Source organism: Vicia villosa, unplaced genomic scaffold (assembly GCF_029867415.1).
Source record: "Vicia villosa cultivar HV-30 ecotype Madison, WI unplaced genomic scaffold, Vvil1.0 ctg.000534F_1_1, whole genome shotgun sequence".
Taxonomy (NCBI): domain Eukaryota; kingdom Viridiplantae; phylum Streptophyta; class Magnoliopsida; order Fabales; family Fabaceae; genus Vicia; species Vicia villosa.
Genome location: NW_026705246.1, coordinates 528,806 through 554,447, shown reverse-complemented (window position 1 = coordinate 554,447; position 25,642 = coordinate 528,806). Strand labels below are relative to the sequence as shown.

General features: G+C 33.6%; 2 protein-coding genes across 2 annotated transcripts; one reads left to right on the top strand and one right to left on the bottom strand.

Annotated features, from left to right (window-relative positions):
• Positions 1–56: 56 nt before the first annotated feature.
• LOC131629182 (uncharacterized) lies at positions 57–9,130 on the bottom strand. Its single transcript, XM_058899976.1, has 23 exons — positions 8,863–9,130; positions 8,689–8,768; positions 8,493–8,579; positions 8,333–8,383; positions 8,091–8,208; positions 7,952–8,008; positions 7,217–7,281; positions 7,051–7,134; positions 5,285–5,335; positions 5,126–5,188; positions 4,982–5,028; positions 4,037–4,106; positions 3,886–3,948; positions 3,379–3,468; positions 3,239–3,277; positions 2,522–2,671; positions 2,365–2,442; positions 2,204–2,289; positions 1,645–1,693; positions 1,478–1,558; positions 1,060–1,153; positions 621–855; positions 57–242 (listed from the first exon to the last, which is right to left on the bottom strand). The coding sequence occupies exons 1-22, from the start codon at positions 8,978–8,980 to the stop codon at positions 788–790; spliced, it is 1,689 nt and encodes a 562-aa protein (XP_058755959.1). The 5' UTR covers positions 8,981–9,130; the 3' UTR covers positions 57–242; positions 621–787.
• Positions 9,131–22,026: 12,896 nt separating this feature from the next.
• On the top strand, positions 22,027–24,925 carry LOC131629210 (uncharacterized). Its single transcript, XM_058900005.1, has 3 exons — positions 22,027–22,369; positions 22,746–22,843; positions 23,951–24,925. Exons 1-3 carry the CDS (start codon positions 22,244–22,246, stop codon positions 24,519–24,521), a joined length of 795 nt encoding a protein of 264 aa, XP_058755988.1. The 5' UTR covers positions 22,027–22,243; the 3' UTR covers positions 24,522–24,925.
• The last annotated feature ends 717 nt before the right edge of the window (positions 24,926–25,642 follow it).

The following is a 25,642-nucleotide window of genomic DNA, read 5'->3' as shown; positions in this document are numbered from 1 at the left end:
TTACAATTTTTGAAAAGAAAATTTTAATTAGCAAACATAAATAGAAAAAGACCACGTACATCTAGGGCATGGTAAAGTGAATAAGGAAACAATCTTAAACTGTCGTTATATATAAATCCCAAAGTGTCGGGCTGATTAATAGCTTTGAAATAAAAAGTAACTTCCTTATATAGAGTAGACGAGGAAATTAGCTCTGCTCCAGACCTCTATGCACATCAAACAATCGTCAATACTTTCATTTTCTGCAATGAAAGTTGAAAATGACGAGACAAATTATGTTATATCAGAAAATATGATATTTGTATTACTTCTACAGCAAGCTATACAGCTAAGGGAAAAGGTCTGGCCATACTATTAGCCAAGTGTGGCCAAGTGATGAATCTATCAACCAAGGAAAGTAGAGATCTACTTGGCTCAACAAAGTTACAACTCTAGATGCAGTGATTGTTTTCATTACGTCACGGCAGATGATATACCAGTATTTGCAACCTTTTAGCATATGCTCTATTATTAAGTTAATTCAATATTAAAAATTATTAATCTAAGGACACTTGTGATGATGAACTAATGGACAAGATGCAAGTAATATTCCTTTGCAACTGATATGAATGAGAACCAACCTAGGGAAGCATGAGGCAGCTGCACACATACTATACTTCAGAATTTCCCATTCCTCCTTCAGTTCCTACTTCCCTCTTTCTTGCCCTCCCAACTATTTTCCCTTAAGAGAGCCAATTTAACTTAGAAAAGTAATGTAGGAATGAGTCCTATAGTAAAGAATCGTACATCAGCTTCCATTCTCATGAATACTTGTGATATGTTCTTCCAACTTCCCTGTTGCCGCCAATATGAGACCTACAATCAAGGTGCAGCATCATAATATTTAATAGAGTAGACATAATCAAAACAGAGATGGATGATGGATGATAAATTATTATTTGAAACGGACATTTTGAAACTATGGGAATAATTTATAAGTGAAAACTGAAAAGTAACTAAATATAAAGCAGATGTTCTAACATGAGATATCAAATGCTAATTCATAAGTGAGAAGTGTACCTAAAAACAAAGCAGATGGTCTCCCAGGCCGAGATTTGAATTCAGGATGAAACTGTACGCCAACATAGAATGGGTGACTTGGATGCTGTAAGATCTGCGCACAAGAGAGCATTTCTTAAAATCAAGAAAACAGTTCCATTCCCCATGCAGAAAATGAGAAAAACAAGCAATAAAAAAAATGAATTATGTGAGTAAAATAGAGAAACACATGCAGAGTAACAAATATTCCCATGGGTAATTGAAACTGCCAACTAAGCAATAAAGGAAATGAATGTTGTGCAACAGTAAAATTTAGAATCACAAATGCAGGATAACAAATGCTACCATGTGTAATTAAAACTGCCAGGTAGTCAACTACAGTTCTTGTCAATATTGTTTAACATCCAAATTCCAAACCATATCTGAGAAGAAAAAATACCTCCATTCTTTTTCCACTTTCATCCTTGCCGACAAATTTTAGCCCAGCTTCTTCTAAAGTTTCAATGACATCCGGATTTACCTGAACAATGCCAATGCAAAATTTGAAGACTACTACACCTGTTTCTACAACAGACAGTAACCAAAAAAGAAGGTTAATAGACAAACCTCATATCTGTGACGATGCCGTTCATCCACGTACTCGGAACTTCCGTACCTGGCAATTAGGAACGTGCAAAGATATTGACATGCACAAAATGAGTGCTGAAAACATAATCTTATCATTAAAAGCAGCTACATATTGGAATCTTATAGCAACTGAACAGTATAATGCAGCACACAAAGAATCAATGAATTCAAGAATTGAGCCACCCAGCCCAACCCTTCCCTTTCCCTTGAAATCCCATCTACAGTGAAGGGAGAACTGAATCACAATCACATTTGAAATGTAATATCACAAAAGAACATATTTAACCAGTCCGAATATTCATTTTAATCAAACCATTCTCCGATGAAGATTAGCAATTGGTCACCAACCAACCAGACATCATTATTGACACGTGCCCTTCAGAACAACCAGACAGACCAAGGAACAAGGAGCCTGAGATTTAATATATGTAGATACTGCTAGAAAAAAAGTTATCTAATGGAAAAGAGAGATATTTAACATGTTCATTATTCATTTATCGTTAAAAATACTGCATAGTAAGATAGATACATCACATACAGTTTGGAAGTGATACAATCACGTGTATGTAAGAGTGTTCTTCGAGATCCAAGTCTCATGGTACTTCCCATATGCGTCCGTGAACCCTGTTTTTGACTAGCAGACATTACAACAAGCAAAATGAATTGGAAAATGGGGTGGAGGCAGACATGTATACCTACCTCTGGCATGAAAATTACAACAGGATTCGGTGTTTGGGCATCAAACTCTACACTGTTCGCTCTTTCCCAGCCCAAAACCTAAGAATGAAAGTTGAATTACTAAGAAAAGAATGCAGTCATAAAAAACCAAATACCAAATAAACAGAAAATTACTTACTGATCTAGCAAACTCAATTACAGAAATTTGCATTCCCAAGCAAATCCCCAGGTAAGGAACATTGTTCTCTCTGGCATATTTGGCAGCTAGCATCATACCCCTCACACCACGATCTCCAAATCCTCCGGGAACCAAGACACAAGCAGCACTCTGCAAGTAAAAATTCCCTTAAAAACTGGTTGCTATTACAGGTTAAAAAGCAGAACATCCTTCTTTGTGTTGTATTAATCATGTGGAGAGTCCCACATTGGATAGTAGTATTTACAAGCCAATTTTGAGGGATTGAGCATGCTCAGCAAAATTTTAATATGAATGAGTCTATCCAAGATCCATAAGGCCACTTGTTATTAGGCCAATCGAATCACACTCTAGATGGTCAGTCTTGGGCGTAAAGGGTGTGTGCTAACTGATGAGAGTTCCACTTTAAATATTGATACGAACTGAATAATGTTTACAAGTCAGTTTATTGAGACTGAGTTAAACCCCAATCTAAATTCTAAAAAATGCTATTTCATCACAGAAATTCCAGCTGTTTCATCATATATATTAAATGCATAGAGAAAATATGTTCATTTTTTATTTCTCAACTAAAAATCGTCTAGCATTTAGCGGAATCACATAACTAAAATTCAAAGGGCTCAACATTTTCCACTTTACTACCTCCTAGATAGAATAGACTAAACTTCCATAAACTGTATGAGCTTCTAGTGAACTTACCCTCAGAGTCTTCCATGCTGCAGCATGTGCTTCTGGTGTCTGAAAGAGTAAAACCACAAAATAAAATGAGATAAGCCTGACTACCTGCATAATGAGAAGCAACTGAATTTCTTCAAATGCAATTTAAAAGAAACCATTACAGATTGTGCACTCTCATCTTCAAGGTCAGAAGCTGCAATCCAGTCAATTGATGGTCTCACTGAACGTGCAACGCAAGCATGCAGTAGGGCCTTTAAATAAACAGGCATTAAAAAAAATCAAACTATTCAGTATATGTCAATGACATTAGAACAAATAAAAACTCTGTTGTCAAAAAAATAAATAAAACAACTCTAAAATCCAAATATATGTACACTTTAGAATTTAGATTTTATAAAATAAAGCATGCATAAACCAATAAGTGATAGCAGTTTTAAGAATACAGCAAAAATTTGAAACTCAGATTATTCCTAGTAAATATGACATAAATTTATGGAAAGAACCCGACAGAGAAAAAAAAAATTAAAGAAAAATTGAAATGATATCATCTAAATGTTGATAGCTAATTAGCTATATAGTAAATACACTAATCTTGAAACAATATTTCCACAACAGATATTGCTATCCTACCATTCTTGGGATGAATATCAAGGGAAAGATCAGCTCACCTTTACAACGGATAAATATGAATCTGTTAGACCAACATATTTTCCCACCATCGCAATCCTAACCTGTAAAGTTCAGAATGCTCTCATTCACATGCATAAAATATTGTGATATATTTAGAAAGATGTTGTAAACAGCATATATAGTGCTAACAGATTCAGTAAGATTGTCATAGCTCTCAGCCATCTCAGTCCATTGCTGCAAATCAGGAGGCGTAGCACGGCTGAAAAGGAATTTAAAAGTGAGACTGACTAATGTTTCTGATTATCAGTAAATTTTTCAACAAAGGAATGGAAAACAAGTAATGACTTATCCAGAAGGACCTTCCCAATTATGATCAACATATGATGTGATTGGATTTTGTTCAGATTTTAATTGTTAGTTTGAATCATTAAGAAATTCCCACATATGAACTATATAGTTTTTCAGAAACTTAAATAACAACTGAAAAGACTTTCAAGACATTCAAAGTATATTTTCATAAATGAACAATTCCAAGATCAACCCACTAACCAAAAGACAAGTGCTACAGTTATTCATAAGTGAACAATGATAAGATCGCCTCAAGTTGACGGGATGCAAGGGACGGTTGGAAGATAAATGCTACAGTTATTTATTGCATTACCGTTGAGAATGTAATCAACGCACTCTTTATTATTGGGCTACATCTCATATTTCTCATCAATCAAAACAGGGAAAAGACAATATGTAGAGCATGATTAACAATAGTGTATTAAGAGGTGCTGGAAAGAGTGAGCCACTGTTTGAAATACTGTAGCAGTTTTTTAGTCTCCACAATGATATACTGTAGTAGCACTTACGGAAGGGACTGTAGTTTTTTATTAGGGCCCTTCAACGATGAAGAGCATTAAAACTGTAACAGAAAATTGATCAAATTTTTTCAACCAGAAGACAGCCCAGGGATGTGATCCAGATTCCTTTTGCCTGTCCTTTTCTTAGTCAATATATCTAGAGTGCTACAAAATTTATGTGTGGGATTTTATCTGACATCAAGCTTCATCCAGTTACAAAATTTATACATGTGATACTGCATAGCTTTTGCCAATTATGTAAATAAAAGACAAATCAAAAACTCACCTAAGTAAGTTAAACTGCTGTAAAATTGAATGGTGGGCATTTTGATTCTGAAAATAGAAGCCAGACAGACATTAAGAGGAAAACAATTACACAAAATACAAGTAGCCAAGATTCAATGGCACTAAAATTTAATTAGACACTCACTCTAAGTAACAGGGGAATGTGCCAAATATTTGGTACATCATGGATATTCAGAATATTGTTAATCTGTAAAAAAAAATATACATAAAATACAGATCAATAACTAACAAATCAAAGCTTGCCTGGAAAAATAAAAACAAGCTTAATTCACTGAAAACTTACTGGAACATGGCAGAATTGTGAGAGTTTTTCCCTAGTGCTATCCAGCAGAGGCTGCACATTGAATAGCAGTATTTTAGCTAACCAATATAAACATCGAACACACAACACACAACTGTCCAAACAGAAGAAAATATTTAAGCAGCGCTGAAAATATAGTTATCAATCTCGGATCGCAGAGCAGAAGAAGCGTGGAGCAGACACTATTTGATGCATTAAGGAATTATTATACATGTTGATATTAATACACATAGTTGCTGGGAAAATGACATAAATTACTCAAAATTCATTTATTGTTCTTAATTAAAAACAAAAGCCACAAGTCTTAAGAAAAACATACTTGTAAAAGCCAAAAAAATTCAAGGCAAAAAACAAGTTAAGCCTCTAAAATTTAGTAACTAAACATTAAAACTCAAATGAAAATTTAAGCATCATGAAAATCTAATTCTTCAATGTCACTTCCTTCGCTACTAAATTTGTAGTCCTCTTCATCCTCCCCGATACAAAGAAGTCAAGAAGAAGAAAAAACAGAAGCAGATTGTCCACAAAAAAAAAAAGAAACAGAGACGAAGAGAAGAGTGGAAGAGAGAAATCATATTGTAGAGTAGGAGAAGAGAGGGATTTTGGTTTTAATGAGTCTAAAATTAAGATAGGGCATAATCATTTTTGGCCAGTTATGTGCTGTAGCAGCCACTCCACTTTGCTTCCACCGTTAAACACTCCTGCTTCCCTCCCCAATCCCCATTATAGCAGCCAATACACCAATCTGGAATGCTCCAACCCGTCTGAGCATGGCACAGCGCCACTCAGGGGTTATAGCTGCTATAGCGACTGTGCTAGTGACAGCAAGTTAACTTCGTGAGAAAAAATATGAACATAAGCAGATGAATTCAGTTAACCACTGTATTCTCCTAAATGTACAATTATTGAAGAAATAATCCTATAAAATGGAGCCACTTGATTGTCAGACCATAATCTCAAAAGAGAAGCAAGAGCAAAATCAGTGCACATAAGCTGTCAAATCCACATAAACACACAAGTAACTTTTGAAATAGCACTGAGTTTCAACCTTGATCTTAACAACAATCTGTTTATTGATTTACCAAGAATCTAGATTTCCTCCACAGACACAGTACCTTTTCTTATGACAGTGCAAGGTAAGGCCCAATATCACAAACATTCACTCTAATAACAGTATTCATCCTAGCATTACCCTTACTAAAGCTCACTGCAGTTCTTTTAATAGGACTCAATGTATTAGTGCTAGTATAGTCCACCGAGCAAGAAGAAATATTATCTTCTGATCAACTTCTAAAATGTTTCACAAGCAACAATTTTAAAAATAAAGATTAAAACTTTGCCCGTGTGTTCATATGCATTTGCAGACCTTCAAAAAGGCCACATTAGATGTCGATCCGAAAAGAATATGTCATTGAAGTTTTTCATCCAATGAGTAATAGATTAACCAACTCGAAAGTCAAATAGACTTGGGATGAAAAATACAACAAATATTTCTAGACTACCATATGCAAAATAATGATAATTATTATGTTTGTTGCTAAATGTGGAGCCTGAGTTTTGTAACTGTGATCAACATCAATATTCACATGGCTAAAAAGAAAAGAGCAGTATGATGTGCATGCAAAGAACGTATGAGTAAGCAAAAATTTTATGCAGTATTACACAACCTTAAGACATTTGGAGCAACCACTATTACACACTATAACAATTTTAAATGCATCTAGGCACCAACTAGTGCAATGATATACCTCAGCAGAGCGACTTGCTAAAAGATGAGGGGTCAAGCCCAATGCTCTCAGTTCCCTGACACTATGTTGTGTAGGCTTTGTTTTCTGGAAGAAAAATATTACACTAAACATGAGAGAAAAATATCTAAAAATCTGAAGCTGTAATACACAAGTAATGAAGTAGTACTTGCTCCCCCACTACACCCAACACTGGTATCAGGCTAACATGGATGAGACAGAAGTTGTCAGGCCCTGAGAAGAAATAATGAGAGTAAAATGTTATTTATCGAGATGAGATGACATTCCATGGCTATATGAAATTTGAAAATTGCAAAATGATATATTGTTATTCCATTATTAGTATAAAACTATATCAGTACAGAACGATCATAATTTGCAAAGAGAAACTAGTGACCATAATAAAAATAAAAAACACTTACCTTTATATGGTCCATATCAAAATATTTCTTTTCACTCTAAAATCAACACTAAAATTACGTATTTTTACCCAAGCCAATGTCATAAATTAACACAAAACAGCAATAATCCTATTTAAAAGAAGTCTTGGCCCTTGACTTTTTTCAATTGACTGCTAATACTAGCTGTACTTGTACCAATTTCATCACCAGCATTCTCAACATCCATAAAAGCACTTTTAATAAGATTAATTATTTCATCTAGAGACAATTCTCCCAACTTTAGAAGTCTAGATTGACCTTAAATAAAATTTGCATCAATACCACCAAGCACAAAAAAAAACTCACACTTACTTGAGTACTTGAATCATATCATGTTGATTAAACTATACTATGTTGATTATTTAATGACTAAAAGTATATTATGTTGATTATTTAAAAACAAAAACTGTTCTAGTAAATAGTAAGTAAAGTTAGTCTAAAAGCAAAATATGCTTTTGTCATACCCACTTGAAAGGACAATTGCCGCAGAGCCTCAATAAACGGCATAGATTCAATATCACCTGTAGATAAGCAAAAACATTACTGTTTGAAAAGCATAAAGCAGCTTTCAACAAAAGCATAATTGGTTATGCAAAATCTTACCCACAGTGCCTCCAAGCTCAATCACACAGACATCAGCAGGGCCTTCATTTCCATCCACTGGGATCACAGCAACCGACTCAATCCAATTTCTGATGGCATCAGTGATATGCGGAACCACCTATTTCATCAAAAACGCCAACAATGTCAGCAATCTACTCTGTATTATCCACACAAAGTATCCAGCAATCAATCAACAAGTAAATATACATAGCACGCTCGCACACACACATATGGTGTATTACCTGAACAGTTTTCCCAAGATAATCCCCTTTACGCTCCTTCTCAAGAACAGACTAATAATAACGATCACAAGAAACCAAAAACAACAGTTAGCTAAAAACCAGCATAAAATGTAGTACTGTATTAAATTAATTCCATAGCAGAAATGAAACAAGCATGCACCTGATATATTTTCCCAGTGGTGATGTTGTTATCCTTTGTAAGCGTGACATCAAGAAAACGCTCATAATTTCCCAAATCCAAATCAACCTTTAAAAGTCAAAAGCCAAACAAGTAAAATAAACACTTCTATAACCATAACTAATTCGAATTGAAGCTTGTAAAATAGTACTTATGTACATAAGGAAAAGAACAAAACCTCTCCGCCATCATCAAGAACAAAAACTTCTCCATGTTCAAAGGGAGACATGGTGCCAGCGTCTATGTTCAAATACGGATCTGCGCAAAAAGTTTTGACAAGAGGTGAACGTTACGAAACAGTCGTAAATATACTTAAAAAGAGAAAAGGTAGTTAGTTAGAGAGAGTGAGAACCGATTTTGATGGAAGTGACGCGAAGGCCACAGGCCTTAAGCACGACGCCGATGCTACTGGCGGTGACGCCTTTGCCGAGGCCGCTTACTACTCCTCCGGTGATCAAAACATACTTCATTTTGTAATTTGGGGAAATGGGGAAGGACGGGAGTTATGTATGCCAAATGTTTGTGTTTATATCCGAGCGGGAAGGGTGATATTTTGGGATATCATAGCATGACGAGCGAAGCCGAAACCGCTGAACCCTTTTCGTTTATATCTAGTTCTAGTGCAGTTTAAAACGGACAACAAGAATTTTTTATTTATCACTGTAAATTTTTTATTTTAAGATTTTTTATTAATCAAATATTAAATATATTTTAACAGTAATTCAAATGATTTTTTCTAATAAAGCTAAATATTTTATTAAAACTCTATCTAAATTATAAACATAGCATGTGCCATAAATAAACATAAGTACAGTGTTTCAATCAAACAAGAAAAAGTTGAGATAAATCCAAAACAAAACAAGCAGCGTGTCACGTCACCTTAACATTATTAGCGTCCCGTTAAAATTTGTTAATAACACCAAAACTCAACCATAATCTAACGGGTTACTCCCGAAGTTCATTGTCAAAACAAATTCTGTCACAATTAATTTATTTCTGTGTGCAAAGATTATCCGTTTTAAAATAACGGTAGTTTTATTAAATAAAATTTATTTTATAATAAATGTTATCTTTACTTTTTAATGGAAAAGTTATTATTATTTTTTTAATTATTACTCTATATATTATTTTTAACTTATTTATAAAATTAATTTAATAAAAAATATAGATTTACAATTTTGACTAACTCCGTAAAAAAAAATAGAGATAAAACATTGTAGCCCGGAAATACAATAGATGCGTGTGTTTAGTCCCAAAACTACACCTTATATCCCGATTTTAAAAAACGGTCATAGTTGCGTCATAGCCGCATAAAGGTTTTTGCGATTTTGATTGGTATAGATGTAGTAATACTGATTGCAGTTGTCGCAATGCGAATTAATTATAATTTTTATTGATATATAAAATGGTGATAACAGTATTAATATTAACATCTGTCAAAATCGTTTTGTCACGGCTGTCGTCTTGACCCTATTTGTACCTTCTTATTTTCATGGTGGGGGAGTGGAAAAGCTACACCAAACATCTTATTACATCTTACTACTTTTGTTTTTGCTTCCCTTGGCATATACATATCGGCCCGTGTCTATTTTAGTTTCTAGACTAGACTAAAGTCATCCTTATCCTGAGTACGAAAACAAAAGGATGGGAAATACTGTCTACTAGTACTTATTTTTCTTTTTTTCCTAAAACATTCATTTTATTCTACTACTGCTTATATATAGACACGCATGTCGGTAAAAGCATCCACTTTGCTTTCATGTGCTATTATTATGTTAACCACTTTCAATTATGCACGTTTCCACTGATTTTTTGTGGAAATAATTGACATATTCTCTTTTGTATCCCAAGATCCCCCACTGCTTGTTGGAGGAAAAGTGTATTCGATAAATTTTCTAATGAGAGAATCATGGTTAATCACCACTCGCTATCTTTAATTATATATATATATATATATATATATATATATATATATATATATATATATATATATATATATATATATATATATATATATATATATATTTGCTTTTCTCTATAGCATCAGAAAAAGGTCCTTTATTGTCTTCTACCTTTAATTGTTCTGAAAGGACATATTCAATATTTCCAGTCAATGCTAACATCTTTTCCTTTCTTGTAAAAAATAACTTCTTTTATGATTCATGACAATGACATGTTTGTTTATTCTTTTAAAATTTTGAAAGATAAAGAAGTGAATACTAAAATAGATACATATACAAAAGAGAGAGTTGTTTAGGAAGTTTAGAAGCAGTCAAGTTAAAAAATTCATGTGATGACTAGCATGCAACATGTAGGGTTAATAGTAATTCACCTCTGTAATGTTAGTGAATTTTGTTTTTCCCTCTCTCTATCTTTTGACAACGGTTTTTTTTAAAAAACCGTTGCCAAAACCTGCATTTGACAATGGTGGAAAATAATCAAAATACGCTCATATTACAGGGTTAACTACTATTAGCCCCAACATGTATTATAAATAGAGAGATTAAAATCAGGATTAAAGAGATTATTTCTTCTAATTATATTTGGCCATAAGAAGCAAACATCCATTCTATTAGGATTCAAAGTCTTTGAGCATTTTTTTACAATTATTTTGAATTTAGCATTTATACAAGTAGTCTTATTTTCTTATCATTTAATTTAGTTATTCAAGTTTATTTAATCAGAATTTTAATAGTAAATCAAATTTTAATAATTTAAATAACAAACATGTCAACTTGGCATCCAAAATGATTTAATTTTATTCCTAGATCATTCGTTGAGATTATTTATCGATAATGATATATTTTATTATTAATAAATTGGCACGTCTAGAAAAACCAATTTAAGTATAGTTTCTTTTGAATATTAAAAATTATATATGTTTAAGAACTGAAAAAAATGGTTAATCCATCAAAGTAAAGAATTAGCAATCTCTCAATTAATATACTAAACAAAATGGTAATTCGAATGATAACAATTAAGAGGTTAAGAGGTTAGTTAACATGTCTCAGGATGTTAATCAAGTACCACAAGGGAAATCGGCTTTAAACCTCATGATAAGTCATATCAATATTAATATTAATATTAATATTAATATTAACATTAATAATACAACTAATTCAATTGTTTGAAGGTGTTTCGAGTAGGAACGAGAAATATATAATGTGAAAGTAACGAGTTCTTTTGATGTGATGGTGAGAGTTTCTGGCACTAAGGTGGGAGGACCTGCTAAGTTAGAAATCTAAAGTTCAAGTCAGTGAAGTATAAAGATGTAGTTTGAAAGTGGTAATGATATCATATCTAAAATGGTGCATCCTTGGATTTTTATATGGTAGACCGCCTGGCCTGACGTGAGATGCGGGAATTGTCTGATCAGATCTGACTGTAAGGTGCACTAGTAGTTATGATGAAGTGACTCTTCGTTGGTGATGTATCACCTGCTCCTTTAAACGTTGGATGGATACTACGAAATGGGCCAGACAATTGGGCCTTATCCTTCGGGTATGTGGTCGGCCTGAAAAAGTGCCCCCCTAAGTCCTTGTTGGTATTTAGTGAAGCGGGTATTGGCATTATTGGTCCTCCCTCCACTATTAGAAAATTTGCTTTTAGTGGCCGAATTAAAAACCGAAAAAACTTAAAAATTGGTCACTAAAGCGTTTGGTGACCGATTTAGTGACCATTAATTTTCGATTGAAAAAGTACTAGTCGCTAAGCTCTTGTGACGAATTTAGCGAGCGAATTTGTGACTAAATTTAGTGACCAATTTTAGTGTTCTTTTTCATAAAATAAAATTAAAAAATTGTGCTACCTAGGAATCAAACTCGTGACATCCGCATATTTTACTAAGACCTTGCCACTACAGCACTTAAGATATATTGTTATATTATATATTTAAACATATATACATATATTTTTAAATAAATATATTATTTGTTAGAACAATAAAAAAAATGAAATTTTTAGTAAAAATTGAAAGAGGATTAAATTCTTAAAAAAATATAGAAAGGAAATAGTAACATAATAAAGAGCATTAAAAATAGAAAAAGAAAATAAAAAATATTAGTGACCAAAATTTCGATCTCTAACTTTTATATATAAATTAAATTGTATATTAAAACAATTTTTCGTGACCGTCTTTTGTTCTCTAAATCGGTGGTTAATTTATTTTAGTGACCTGTTAAAATTTAATCATGAATATCAAATTTTGATGGTTAATTCGGTCACTACAATGACCAGAATTTTTCGGTCACTAAAAGAGAATTTTCTAGTAGTGCTCTAACATTGTTGTACGCTCCACGGGTTAGTCGTCGATTCATGGAATATTAGGAGTTTGTTGAGTTGGAGCAGATGGTCTTAGGAACATGCATATTAAATGCATGTCTTGTAATCACAATGTTTTGCATAGCAAACTGGGCACGTGGCTCTAGGTGTGACTGCAAAAATGACCTTTTTAGGGTACTCGAGTAACTAAATAAATCGAGGTTTAATCAAGGTCGTTGATGGTATAGGAATGTTTCCTTATGTCTTTTAGTGTTGATTGTGTGATGGTCAATCAAGCAATATATAGAGATCATAGGGTGAACACTATCTTATTTTCGCTTATGTGGTCTATGAGAGCGAGAGATCTTCTCATTGTCTTTCCTGTTTTCGCCTCCATCTTTTGTTATTGCTAGTTATTGTTCCAATACTCCTCGCGGTGCTCTGGTGGTTAGATTCGCATGTGCATTAGGAATCACTATTCTTCAAAGGTAACAAACAACGTCTTTTTTCCTTTTGTACTTTGTTTATCGTTTGTTAGGGTTCTGCGAAAGTGGCTATTATGGAAGAGTAGAAAGGAGACTTTATTGTCAAGAATGAAAAGAAGGTTCGAGGTATTGATTCTATGGAAGTTGTCAATAATTTCATGTTCCCAGTTTTTTCCTTGATGAATCAAGTTGTTGTGGATAACTTTAAACAAGAACAAAAGGCCCAGACTTACATAAGGGTGTTTTACCACACTTTTGACAGTGACCCCACAGATAGTGAAGCAATGTGGTGATTGGAATCTCAATATTGTGCTTGTTTTAACAATCGTTATTTTTTTATTTGTTGGCAGTAAATATGAAATTGATAAAAATAGTTGTCAAATCTTCCATGATGTAGGAGCGAAGTCCATTGATATGGGTGGAGCAAGAGACGCTAAATATTATTTCTGTATTCGATGGTAAAAGAGGTTTGAACCATGCCTTTGTCGAGGTGGGTTCCTGATAAGTGCCCAAAATATGATAATAAGTCACATTGAAAAAGGCATTTATTGACTTGGTTTGTAAGTTTTTAACATAAAAACCCCATGTTTTGAATAAAATTGAGATTGGTTATAGGAACAAGACTTTATACATGTTTACTCTTAACTTATGTGTATTTGTGTAGGATTGGGGCATTAGCAAACAAGTGGGCAACAAACTAAAAGAAAAGACCTTGTAAAATTTGCTAAGCAAGCTCTAACGAGCTCACAACAACACTTCACTAAGCGAGTACCAGCGAGCTCCAAGTGAGGATTGGCAGAAAGTTCACAAATCCAAAATTCACCTTTTTCTCTTAGCAAAACAATAGCGAGCTGCAAGCGAAGACTGGCAGAAAGTTCACAAATCCAAAAATCACCTTTTCGCTTAGCGAAACATAACGAGGAAGAAGCGAGAAAGCTAGTTTAGCAAGCCAGATCTCGCCAAGCGAGGAAAAGCAGTTCAAGGAAAGCGGTTTGAGATTACTTAAGGCTGAAGGAAGTATATCTCGCTTAGCGATGCATCGGCTCTCTAAGCGAAAGAAGCGGGATCAAAAAGCTATTAAAAAGGCATCAAACATAACCAGAAAGGCATTCCATGTTCACCAGAGATATTGACACATAGTGAGAAACAGGGGAAGGGTGAACTTGAAAGATCAAAGCTAGATACACATCAACTGTCGGGAAATCACTGTTGATACTCATTCATCTTTACTCATATCTTTTGTGTCAAACTATCATGAGTAGTTAATTCTTATCTCTTGTTGGGATTGGATGTAGTTCACCATAACAATATGTATGTTTATTGATCATGGCATTATATACAATCTATTTATGAATTAATATCGATATTATCATTGTTTTCGTTGCTTAACTTTATAGATTAGAATTGCTACTAAGAATAAGATTTGAATCTTGATATAAGATAACCATCTGTTAGATTCTAAACTTTAGACATAGATTTAGATTTAACATTCACAGCAAAGTATCGATTCTTAATGCTACCTTATTGCTTAATATGATGAGAAATCGTCAATTAAACAATACTGTTGAACTCTCATCAGGAGTTTAGACATAAATGATAAGTGACAATTTGTAGTGCTTTTGTATATATAGTTTTTGGGCACTTATCGTGTTTTTGTGTAAATTCTGTTGAATAATCCCCCGTTTTGTGTGTAAATACGTTTAGTTTTTTTATACTCGTGTTTTGATTCATTTGTGTACCTTTTGATAGTTTTCTATTCATTTTGTAGGTATTGATGTGTATTTGGAGCATGAGCAATAAAGTGTCGAAGACACGACTTCAAATGCACGATTTTGAGCAATAGAACCAACTCATCGACAAATAAGACTCACAATCAAAGAATAAAAAATCATCAATTTGGTTGATATTTTGTCATTGTTAGATAGGAAATTGAATAAGCTTTTGAACGCTTCGAAACTGTTGAACGGCAGTTCAATGCATTAGTCCATGTGGAGACGATAATTTCCCGGATAAATATTTCCAAATCTTTTGTTGCTTGACGCTTTACCTCTTCAGCAAAATGGCGCCGTTGTCGGGGATTGGTGTTTTATTTAACTTGCATCGCAATAGTGTCTAACGTTTTGAGTTTTGTATATATCACACATATTGTATATTCTCACTTATTTATATTGATACTTGTGTATGTTTACTACACTTGTACATATTTTTTTTATAGTTGTGAAGTTGTTATATTATTGTTTGTTTCCTTTCATGTTTGCTTGTGTGTGGTTAGGAATAGCCGGGCGGAAGTAACTTGAAGGAACGTTTTAAATAACATGCGTCGAGCTTACGACGTAAAACAAGCATGTTTACTCTTTTTAGTTTTGTTTAGTTTAGCTAATGTGATGCAATTATATAAACAAATTTAGATCGTACCAGTTCTTAAATTTCAAATATTCACTTTTAAATTTGTTTAGACAATTTCATCTGGTCTTTTAATTTATTTATATTAATACTTTGTGTGTTTGTCAATAAGCTCATTTTGAGTAACTTATGGAATTGGAGGTGATTTTCCAAGTTTGATTGTTTCAACTTGCGAGTGTATGGTAATGATTTTGTTAAAGTTTGTACACGTACAAGGTATGTGTTTATCGCTTTCTTGACTTTAGCATATTCATGATACTTAGACTTTTTACAATTTATATGCCATTCATTCTTTGGAATACTTGTTCGTTTGTGAATCACTTTAGTTCCTACCCTTTTTGTGAGGTAGCTTTCCATTTTTCACATATGCTGGAGACCGACACTCTTGTTCTAACTGGATTTTATTATGCTTAATCTTTTGTTTGTGTTGACTATATGAAAGCATGAAAAGGATCAAGGCATTTTTGTTTCATTTTGAGCATAATTACCTAGCTAAATAATTAATTTCACCTTGTGAGTGTGTGATCATTTATAAACCCTTTGAGCCTTTTGTCATTATCCATGTTATTTGAGCTTGATGTTTGTCTATGAGTATTAAATTCACTTTTTGTATGGATTTTGATTGTTGTTTTTTCTTGAGCCCTCAACTTTGTGTTGTTGTATGAATTTTTACCTTACCTTAGAAAGTAGGGAGTATTCACATGATGATACGGTTGAATTCAAGTTGGGGAGAAAAATGATTGTGTACTTATTGGTTGATTGTTGTTAGGTTAAAAAGAAAGGGAAAAAAAGTGAAAAGGAGATGAAAAGGAAAAGAAAGAAAAAATTAAAAAAAACTTTGAAAAAGTAAAACAAAAAGAGTATGGAATAATGTTGTGTTAATAAGTACGTGATTGGTTTGAGAAATTTGGGATTATGAAGAAGTTTGATTGAAATTTGGTGCTTGAATCTTTGGTGAATTGATCACTCTCTTAGGTTTAGGCAAATTTTTGTTTCGATTAGCCTTAGGAATTATCTCTTGTTTGTTCACCCGACCACGCTACAACCTTGAAATGCCCTTGTGATTTCTGCTTTTGTATTTTCAATACGATTTTTTGATGACTGCATAATTTAGTCTTTTGTTTGCAAGAATATTGGATGAGTGAAAATACCCCACTTTTGTGTTTTTCATCTACCGATGATTGTGTGCTAGGTGTGACTCATTTTTGAACTAGTGTTATTTTAGAATGTTTGGTATATTCTTTGTATTTAGCATTTGTGTTATGTTTATATTACCGTCCTAGTTTAGTGGTAAGTATGTTTCTTGTGTACCGTTTTTCATTTGAGCCATACATTTGTTCCGTTTTTTCAAAACTTGTTGATTCGTGATTTTTGGATTTTTGTGTTTGTTTCCTTGAGTTAGTTGATTCTTGTTTAGGGAAAAACAAGTTTAAGTTGGGGAGAGTTTGATAAGTGCCAATTTGTAGTGCTTTTGTATATATGGTTTTGTGGCACTTATCGTGTTTTTGTGTAAATTCCGTTGAATAATTCCCCGTTTTATGTGTAAATATGTTTAGTTTTTTTATACTCGTGTTTTGATTCATTTGTGTATCCTTTGGTGGTTTTCTATTCATTTTGTAGGTATTGATGCGTATTTGGAGCATGAGCAATAAAGTGTCGAAGACACGACTTCAAACGCGCGATTTTGAGCAACGAAACCAACTCATCAACAAATAAGACTCACAATCAAAGAATAAAAAATCATCAATTTGGTTGATATTTTGTCATTGTTAGATAGGAAATTGAATAAGATTTCCAACGCTTCAAACCGGACGCAAATCGGAGTTACGGTTCTCAAGTTATGGCCAAAACAATGATGTTGCTACTGGTGTCATTCGCCCGGCGAATGACAGGCTAGCCCTGGGAATCTGACAGGGCAGAAATACGTTTTAAGGGGTTAAATACACATTTTTAGGTTATGGTTTGGGTATTTTTTGCTCCCACTCCATCAACAAACATTTTTTAGGTAGATTAGCTTAGAAAACAACTTTGAAGGTTGCATACGGATGATCCGGGATGGATTGATCATCAATCGGAGTTGACAAACCGGGATATTTTTGGTTCATTTCTCTTCTTCTTTGTGTATTTCTCTTTGGTTGGGTTTTGTATATGATTTTACTTTGAACTCATGTATATTTGTTGATCATGGTGTTGTATAAAGTTTGCTTTACAAATCATTATTGATGTCTTTCTTAATCTTTTTGCTTTATGTTTGGATTTGGGTTTATATTGACATATACCTCACAAATCTTGATTAGAGATGGATATTTATTAGTTCTAGACTCTAGAGATAGTTTTTGGAGCTAATAATCACCGTGGGTATCGAAGCTTAATGCCTCTGTGTTGTTTGTGTTGGTTGAGAGATCGTCGACGCGAGCAATACGGTTGTCTGCTGTGTTGTTGAGGTTGGCTGAGAGATCGTCGCCGAGATGATATACTAGTTCTATCTACTTTGAGTTAAAAATGACTTAGGGTGTGAGTGATGCTTGATGATATTGATGAGTATTGTAGGTTAAGTATAACTGATTGATAAGTTTAAGTTTGTGAGAAGTAGATTATATGCAATGCTTGATAAGTCTCTTCTCTCTAAAAAATGAATTATTTTTGTGTTGATATTTACTTTTCTGTTTTTATACTTTACCAATTCAGTCCAAACTCATAATTGTAGAAACCGCTGAATGGTGGTTCGATATCATTAATCTCTGTGGACACAATAATTTTCCTGGATAAATATTTTCAAAACTTTTGTTGCTCGCCGCTTTACCGCTTCAGCAATAAACAATATTTGTGAGCGATACGTAATGATATTGATTACTATCTAGGTTGTGTATAATTGATCATTAAACTATGTACGCATTCGATGGATGAAACCCAACCCTAGCAAATTGTCAAATCTTTGAAACTTTATTTACTAATTACTGTTGTTACATTTTGTTACTTTTACAATTAAAACACTTTACGATTCTCTACTTAAAATCGTATTAACTGTTGAACTACATTAATATCACACCACTCCTTGCGGATACGATAACAAATACTTACTTTTGATACTAAACATCATTAAGCTCGGTACAAAAGCTCACCTTGGTTCGAGAAGATCATGTGGAAAATATTGGTTTAGTTTGGAGACTAACAACTTCAAGTTGTTGTTTGGAAGGAACACTAGTTGTTTCTCTCTGGTGTTCATTATTTGGTTGGAAGTTAGCATGAAACTTCATTTTCCTTGTATAAGGGAGTTCGAGAGTTCAACCTTGTAAAAACTCTTAAAATTTACTAGATACTCTCAAGATCAAATCTTGAGAGTATGACTAAGTCTTCTTGACTGAACTTGTATAATTATTGGTGTCTTCTCTCTTCCCTTAAATTTTATTGGGTTAATAGTAATTCACCCCCTGTAATGTTAGCAAATTTTGTTTTTCCCCCTCCCTACCTTTTGGCAACGGTTTTTTCAAAAAAACCGTTGCCAAAACCTGCCTTTGGCAACGGTAAGGGGTAAACCGAAACACGCTCATATTACAGGGGAATAAATTACTATTAACTCAATTTTATTTTATGCAATTAAATTTTTTACTATTTATTTCAAAAATGTTTTCAAAATGTTTTTAAACTATGATAATATTGAATAAAGTTTTTCAAATCAAAGTTTTTTTTGAAACACACAATTCACCCTCCTCCCCTTTTGCGTGTGAAGTCACATGTCCAACAAGTGGCATCAGTGCCTAACTCTTGTTTAAGGACTAATCATCTCAGGAGGAAGATGATTTCCAATACACTCTGAATCAATGGATACTTCCTAAACACATATCCACCGTTTAATGGTGCTAGGTTTGAAATATGAAAAGTTAGATTTAGAATCTTTATTCAAAGTATTAATCATGATTTGTGGGAAACCTTAATCAACGGTCTATTTATCCTTACTTATCAAGTAAATGGTGAAGTAATACATAAACTGGATTTCCTTTGGACCGCGGAAGAAAAAAGAAAATTTGAAATTGATTTAAATTCAATATATTTTTAGTAATATTTATAGGTTTTGTAAACTTCTTTATGTTTATAACTGATATGTTCTGCAAGTGCACAAAAATATCGTCGTAAAACAAAAGATATCGAACCCACAGAGACAAATAATCAAGTGTATCGTTATCTATTTCTATTATGTAAATCTAAGGCTATGAGTAAAGGTTTTGATTGCAAAACGGATTAAAATAAACTTGTTTAAGAATTAATAAAAATAGAGACCGAAATGTAATTTCCGGATACCGTTGGGACTCGTATAAAATTCAGCACCTAAATTTAATTTAAAAATATATTTTTGGTAGAAATATTAATTTAAAAATACTGCTCACTTTCGCGCAGCCCTTACAAAATTTTGGAACCGTAATCGCCTGTTGTCACGCATTACAAGTTATTATTCCGAAATTCCTTAACTCTTTTATTTTTCACTTACTTTATTTACTATTTTTTCCGCTCCGTATTCAAACTTTTTATAGAAAATGTTTTTCAAATTCTGATTTAAAATATAATTTTATTTTGAACTATCATTTTTCAAACCTCTACGATTCATCTTGTATTCTGTATAGAGTCACATGTTTAACACCATCTACGTAGCCCACACTATCAAAGAAAGACACCAATTGCCTTTTCACGTATGTCCCCTCTTGAGACAAACCATCCATTTTTAAACGCAAGATCTGGAATTTCCTAAGAAATGGATCTGACGTTATAACTCGAAGAACATGTTCGAACATTGGTAAGGAGACCCGAGCTCTATGGTACATACGTTAGCATGGTCTGCCTCATAGAGGGGGTAACAAAGAAGTATAAATCTTTTAAATGTTTCGTACTCTCCGAGTAGATCTCGAACATCTCAGTACACTGCCCGAGAGATATCAGACCTTAGCCCAATGCCAAATCAGTAGAGCAACATTGAGCTTCAAATAGATGTAGAAAAAATGGTGTGGTAGGTGAACTCTTCTTGTATTCACATCAATACTAAAAGACCTTGATGTAGGCTCAACTCACTTGATGCAATTGCGAAGAGGCAATTGATTAATGATTAAACATGTCTACCTCAACATTCTTGAGGGAAAATAGAAACCTATCAAGGAGAATAAACATTCGTTAATAGGAATGACACACCCGTCATATTTAGTACACATCCTCTTGTCTTCTTTAGGGGGAATCACCCGTAATCTTCAGAAGGTCCCACTGTCATTAAGGCATGGTTTAAACCGCCATCACCAAGAAAGCCATATGCAGTATCCTACATTTATTGGTCTACCCACGCCGACAAGTTCTCCTATGTTGCCTTCTAAACTTCGAATTTGAGGCCTTCCATTATAATGGATTTTGTCAACACATGGAAGAAACAAATATAAATAGCAACGTAATGCAAGTTTAAAGCTAAAGTTTGGTGTTCCTTCTAAGACACACTTAATAATCTAATAAGCCACCACCAATGACAATTTCCTTCATTGAACCCCGGGAAATCTTCTCCAAAAACCCTAATAAAGAAAACAAGATTGAAAAAAAAAAGATATGAGTGTTATCTTAAAAGAGACAAAATTTTGAGGATTCATGTGATAAAACAAGGGGCGTGAAATAGTCAGAGATGGAGACATGTGCAAGGAAGCTGGCAACAATGAAAGAAATCACAAACGAAGAGGAAGAAGAATTTTTCAAATCCACTAGCAGCGAAAAAGGAGAATAATAGTTCCAAAACTTGTTATATATGTCTTAACAAGGGTGAACCATGCGATCCATTATATTGGAAAGCGCAAACCATGCCATCAACGATCAAGATCTCACTGTGAACTATTCAGGGTACTCAAGTGTATTATGATAAAAAGAACACCATTACCACCAGACATATAGACTCACGTCAAAACTTTATTGCGAAACATCATTGATTAAGAGAAAGATATTTAATGCATCTGCTCTCAATACTAGTAACATCCCATCAAAATGCTTCACTTGCTTTTGTTAATAGTTGACCTAAAGACGTACATGACAAAACCCTCATTCTATATAATATGAACAAGAATTTGCGGGAATTTATTATGAGTCATTCGTAAGACCCATTTAAAAGACTCAGAAGCAAACCTCGAACTGAAAGACATCATAAGACGCTACTCAACACTAAAACGCCACTCATCTATTTCATATTCTATTTTTAGACCCGAACAAAACCGTGAATAAATTTGGCACTACTCAACTCAAAAAAAAAAATTGACACTACTCAACAATGCACCTAAAATTTGTTCACCACGCAAGGTATGCATTTTAAACCGTGGATAAATTAATAAACGACAAACCACGGAACACGTGTCCGTCACTAGGAGCGGGTCTACGATCATAAACCACATCAACAACAACAAGCTACATCACTCTCTTCAACCATTCTTTTTCTGCTTCAAATTTCACTGTTTCCTTTCCTTCATGGCGGAACACGGTAGAGTAAATCCAATTATTCAACTTTTCACTCTAAATTCACAACATTGAATAACCCCTTTTCCCCTAACAAATTCCTCGCTGCTGGATCCAACAATGGGTGTCGATTCGAATTTGGGAGGCTCTCCATCTTCCTCTTCACCTAGTGGCAAACGCACCAGAGACCCCGAAGAGGAAGTTTATGTCGACAATCTTCGCTCTCACAAACGTTACCTAAGCGAGGTTAAACATCGTTGTCTCATTTACCTTTTGTCTTATTCTTATTGTTTTTCTTATTTTATTTTAAATTTTTAACTTTCACATAACTTCCAAATTATTATGTTTTTTTTCTGATGTTTTTGTTTCTAATTTTTTGTCTTGTGATTTTTAGCAGTTATTATTATTATTATACTGTGGCTAAATTGCTATATTAACTTTATGAATATATGAATATTTGGCCTTTATTTTGAATAGTATGTGGTTCACAATTGAGACTTTGATTGAGGGTGTTTTGTAAATTACTACTTCTAGTTGTTTGTGTAACTGAGCTTGCTTTGATCATTTAGATTTTTGATTAAATTGCTATTAGAGTTGCTTATTTGTTTGTTTCGCGATCCAGATAATGGCATCGAGTCTTAATGGATTGACAGTTGGAGATTCACTTCCTGATAATCTTATGGAATCTCCGGCAAGGTCTGAAAGTGCATTCTCTCTCAGGTAAAGTTATGGCTATTTATGTTATACTGGTATGGAAGAATATGAGCAACTATTTCTATGAATGAGGCTTATTGTGTAGTAGCGGTTATGTAGTAATTATTTGATGATGAACAAGAGCAGAAATGTGCGTTGTATGAGTTAGTTTCTTATTGTTTGTAGAGCGAGTTATTGCCAGTTGCATTAATAGATTGTATACATATGTTTTGGTAGTGTATGCTGGCTTCAGAAATCTTGCGGAAATTATACTTGTTTGATTTTCTTTGCTTGCGTCTTTTTATCCTTTTACTTCATGCTTGAGAGTTTGGTTGAAAAATATTCAAATCGTCACTCTATCTGTGCAAAAAAATTTGTTTAATAGTGCATTGTTCTTTGGTTAGCTCTGAGTGTGACCTGTAAACTATTATCATCATAATAGTGCTCCGCGGCCAAGGTTGTCTTTAAGAATTAAGGGTGTGCAAGATGGGCTACAAGTCTACAACACCGTCTCTAATTTTTCAGATAAAATTGTTGCTAAATAGAGCCTCATAATAGATCTATCATGCTTAAACCATGACTAAATAGGGTCTCTATTTGTTTTGCCATGTTTGAATCTTAGCTGGCCAACACAGGGCATTATGCATTTTTTTTCTTATCTTCTTCTCTTTAATCTATTTATTTATTTGGTTAAACAAACCTGATCTTTTTCCTAATAGGTGAAATTGGTTTCCTAGATCAAATGATATCATAATGCCGTATCATGAAAGTTGAAATCTTTTTTATTGATTTGACTAATAGTTTTACACTTTGATAAGTGTTGAGAATGATGATCCCTTTGCTATTCCTAAACGAAGATGACCACTAAATTTTCTCACTATGGTTTTGTTGGCAACAAAAATAGAGCCTTTATTTGTGCATCATACACCATATTTTTTAACACATTAAGTTGGCATCAGCGTGTCATTCTCTCAACTGAATCTATCTTATAGCCTTATATGCTCTATAGCTCAACTAACTCAACCTTTAACATTTTGAGTTATGACTGTCATAGCAGAGTAGTAATATAGCACTCAATTTTCCTAATGCTACTAATCCTATCTAAGCCAATTTCATTTGTTGAATTATTTTTAGGGATGATATTTCTTTACAATATTCGCCAATGTCAGAAGACTCAGACGACTCAAGGTTTTGCGAGACCGCAGCGCATAGTTGCTTAACCCATCTGGATAGCCGTCCCAGTAGTCCAGTTTCTCCATGCAGATACCAAAGGCAACAAAACTCATTTTCTTCAGCGCCTTCCACAAGTTTAAATGCTTCTCATGGCTTTCCAGTCTCAGCAGTTACTTGCTCCCAGCCTCGTCAACGAAGCTCAGACTCCGATGGCCGCTTCCCATCATCTCCGAGCGATATATGCCACTCAGCTGACTTAAGAAGAGCTGCACTTCTAAGATCTGTGCAGATGAGAACACACCCTCCTGGCTCTGCATCATTGGAGCTGCCATTTGGTTCTGGTCAAGAGCCTGCCCCCAATATAGATTCTGAGGAAAGGCCATGCTCATACATGAAAGCTCTGGTTGACGAGAGAGATTATCAGATCGAAGAGTGTTCACCGATAGGTGTTCCCGAAACCGAGTTTAACCATGACAATAAGCCTTGCAGAATCTTAAATATGAATCCAAAAGCAGCTGATTCAGGAGGTTAGTTACTAACTGATATGGGAATGTGATAGTTCTGACCTAAAAGAAAAGTCTAGTGTTTAATCTTATTGGAATGTATCCTCTCACTACACCATTCTTTACCTTCAGCAAATATTCGCAATGTTTAAAAAATCGACTCAAAAATCGATAGCCATGAATTTGGTAACAGATCAGGTAATCATTTATCGATTTGCATGATTGAATCAGATGATTCAATTATATCACTCGGTCTCGATAGAAAATTTGTCTTTGTATTTTAGATTGTCTGGTCTCTAAAAAGTTCATGACATTATGCGGAGAAAAACAAATCACTGCACAAATAAAGATGAACTCAGTGAAAAATTAGTTTAAAAGTTTCATGATACATTAAAACTTAGTCTTAATAATTTTTAGGAAAAATTATTTTCAAAACATGATTAAAAGTCTTGTGAAGATATCCAAACTTAATTAAATAAGTGGGATTGAAAAGTGAATAATACACTATATTGAACAATGTTCAAAGAAAATGTTACTTTTTGAATTTTTATTTGTTCAAATTAGATGTTCAATTTTCTTTTTGCAATCTATAGTTCAGTTCTATTATGCAAAATCAAATTCGCCATCTAGTATAGTAAAAGACCAATTACAGATTTAATGGTGATATTGATAAAAGTACCACTTAAAAATTAAAATTAATATTGATAATTCTTATGAATACGTAAATAAGTTATTTTTGATGTCATATTATTGCTCAAAATTACTTATTTAAATATGTTCAAGACTTAGAAATATTACACTTTTCCCAATATTACTGTTGACTTTTAACTTGTGATTAAAGAAATTTGATTATTAGCCTAGTACAAATTTTTAATCAAATGATATTTTATTAATTCAAAAAACAGTCAAATACAAAGGTGATCAAAGATCCAACCTACCAATAACACAAGCTAACACTAAAGCATCAAAGTAGCTATATGCTTCCTTAATTTGGTCGAACACCAACCTCTATACATCACTTTCTCTATAATTTTTTCTCCTATATCTATGCTTGTATTTCTATGAGTATGCTTTCCAAAAATCACTTCATTTCTGTATTGCCATATATCATACATAGTTTCAGTAGCTGCAACCTTGAGCAACTTGAATC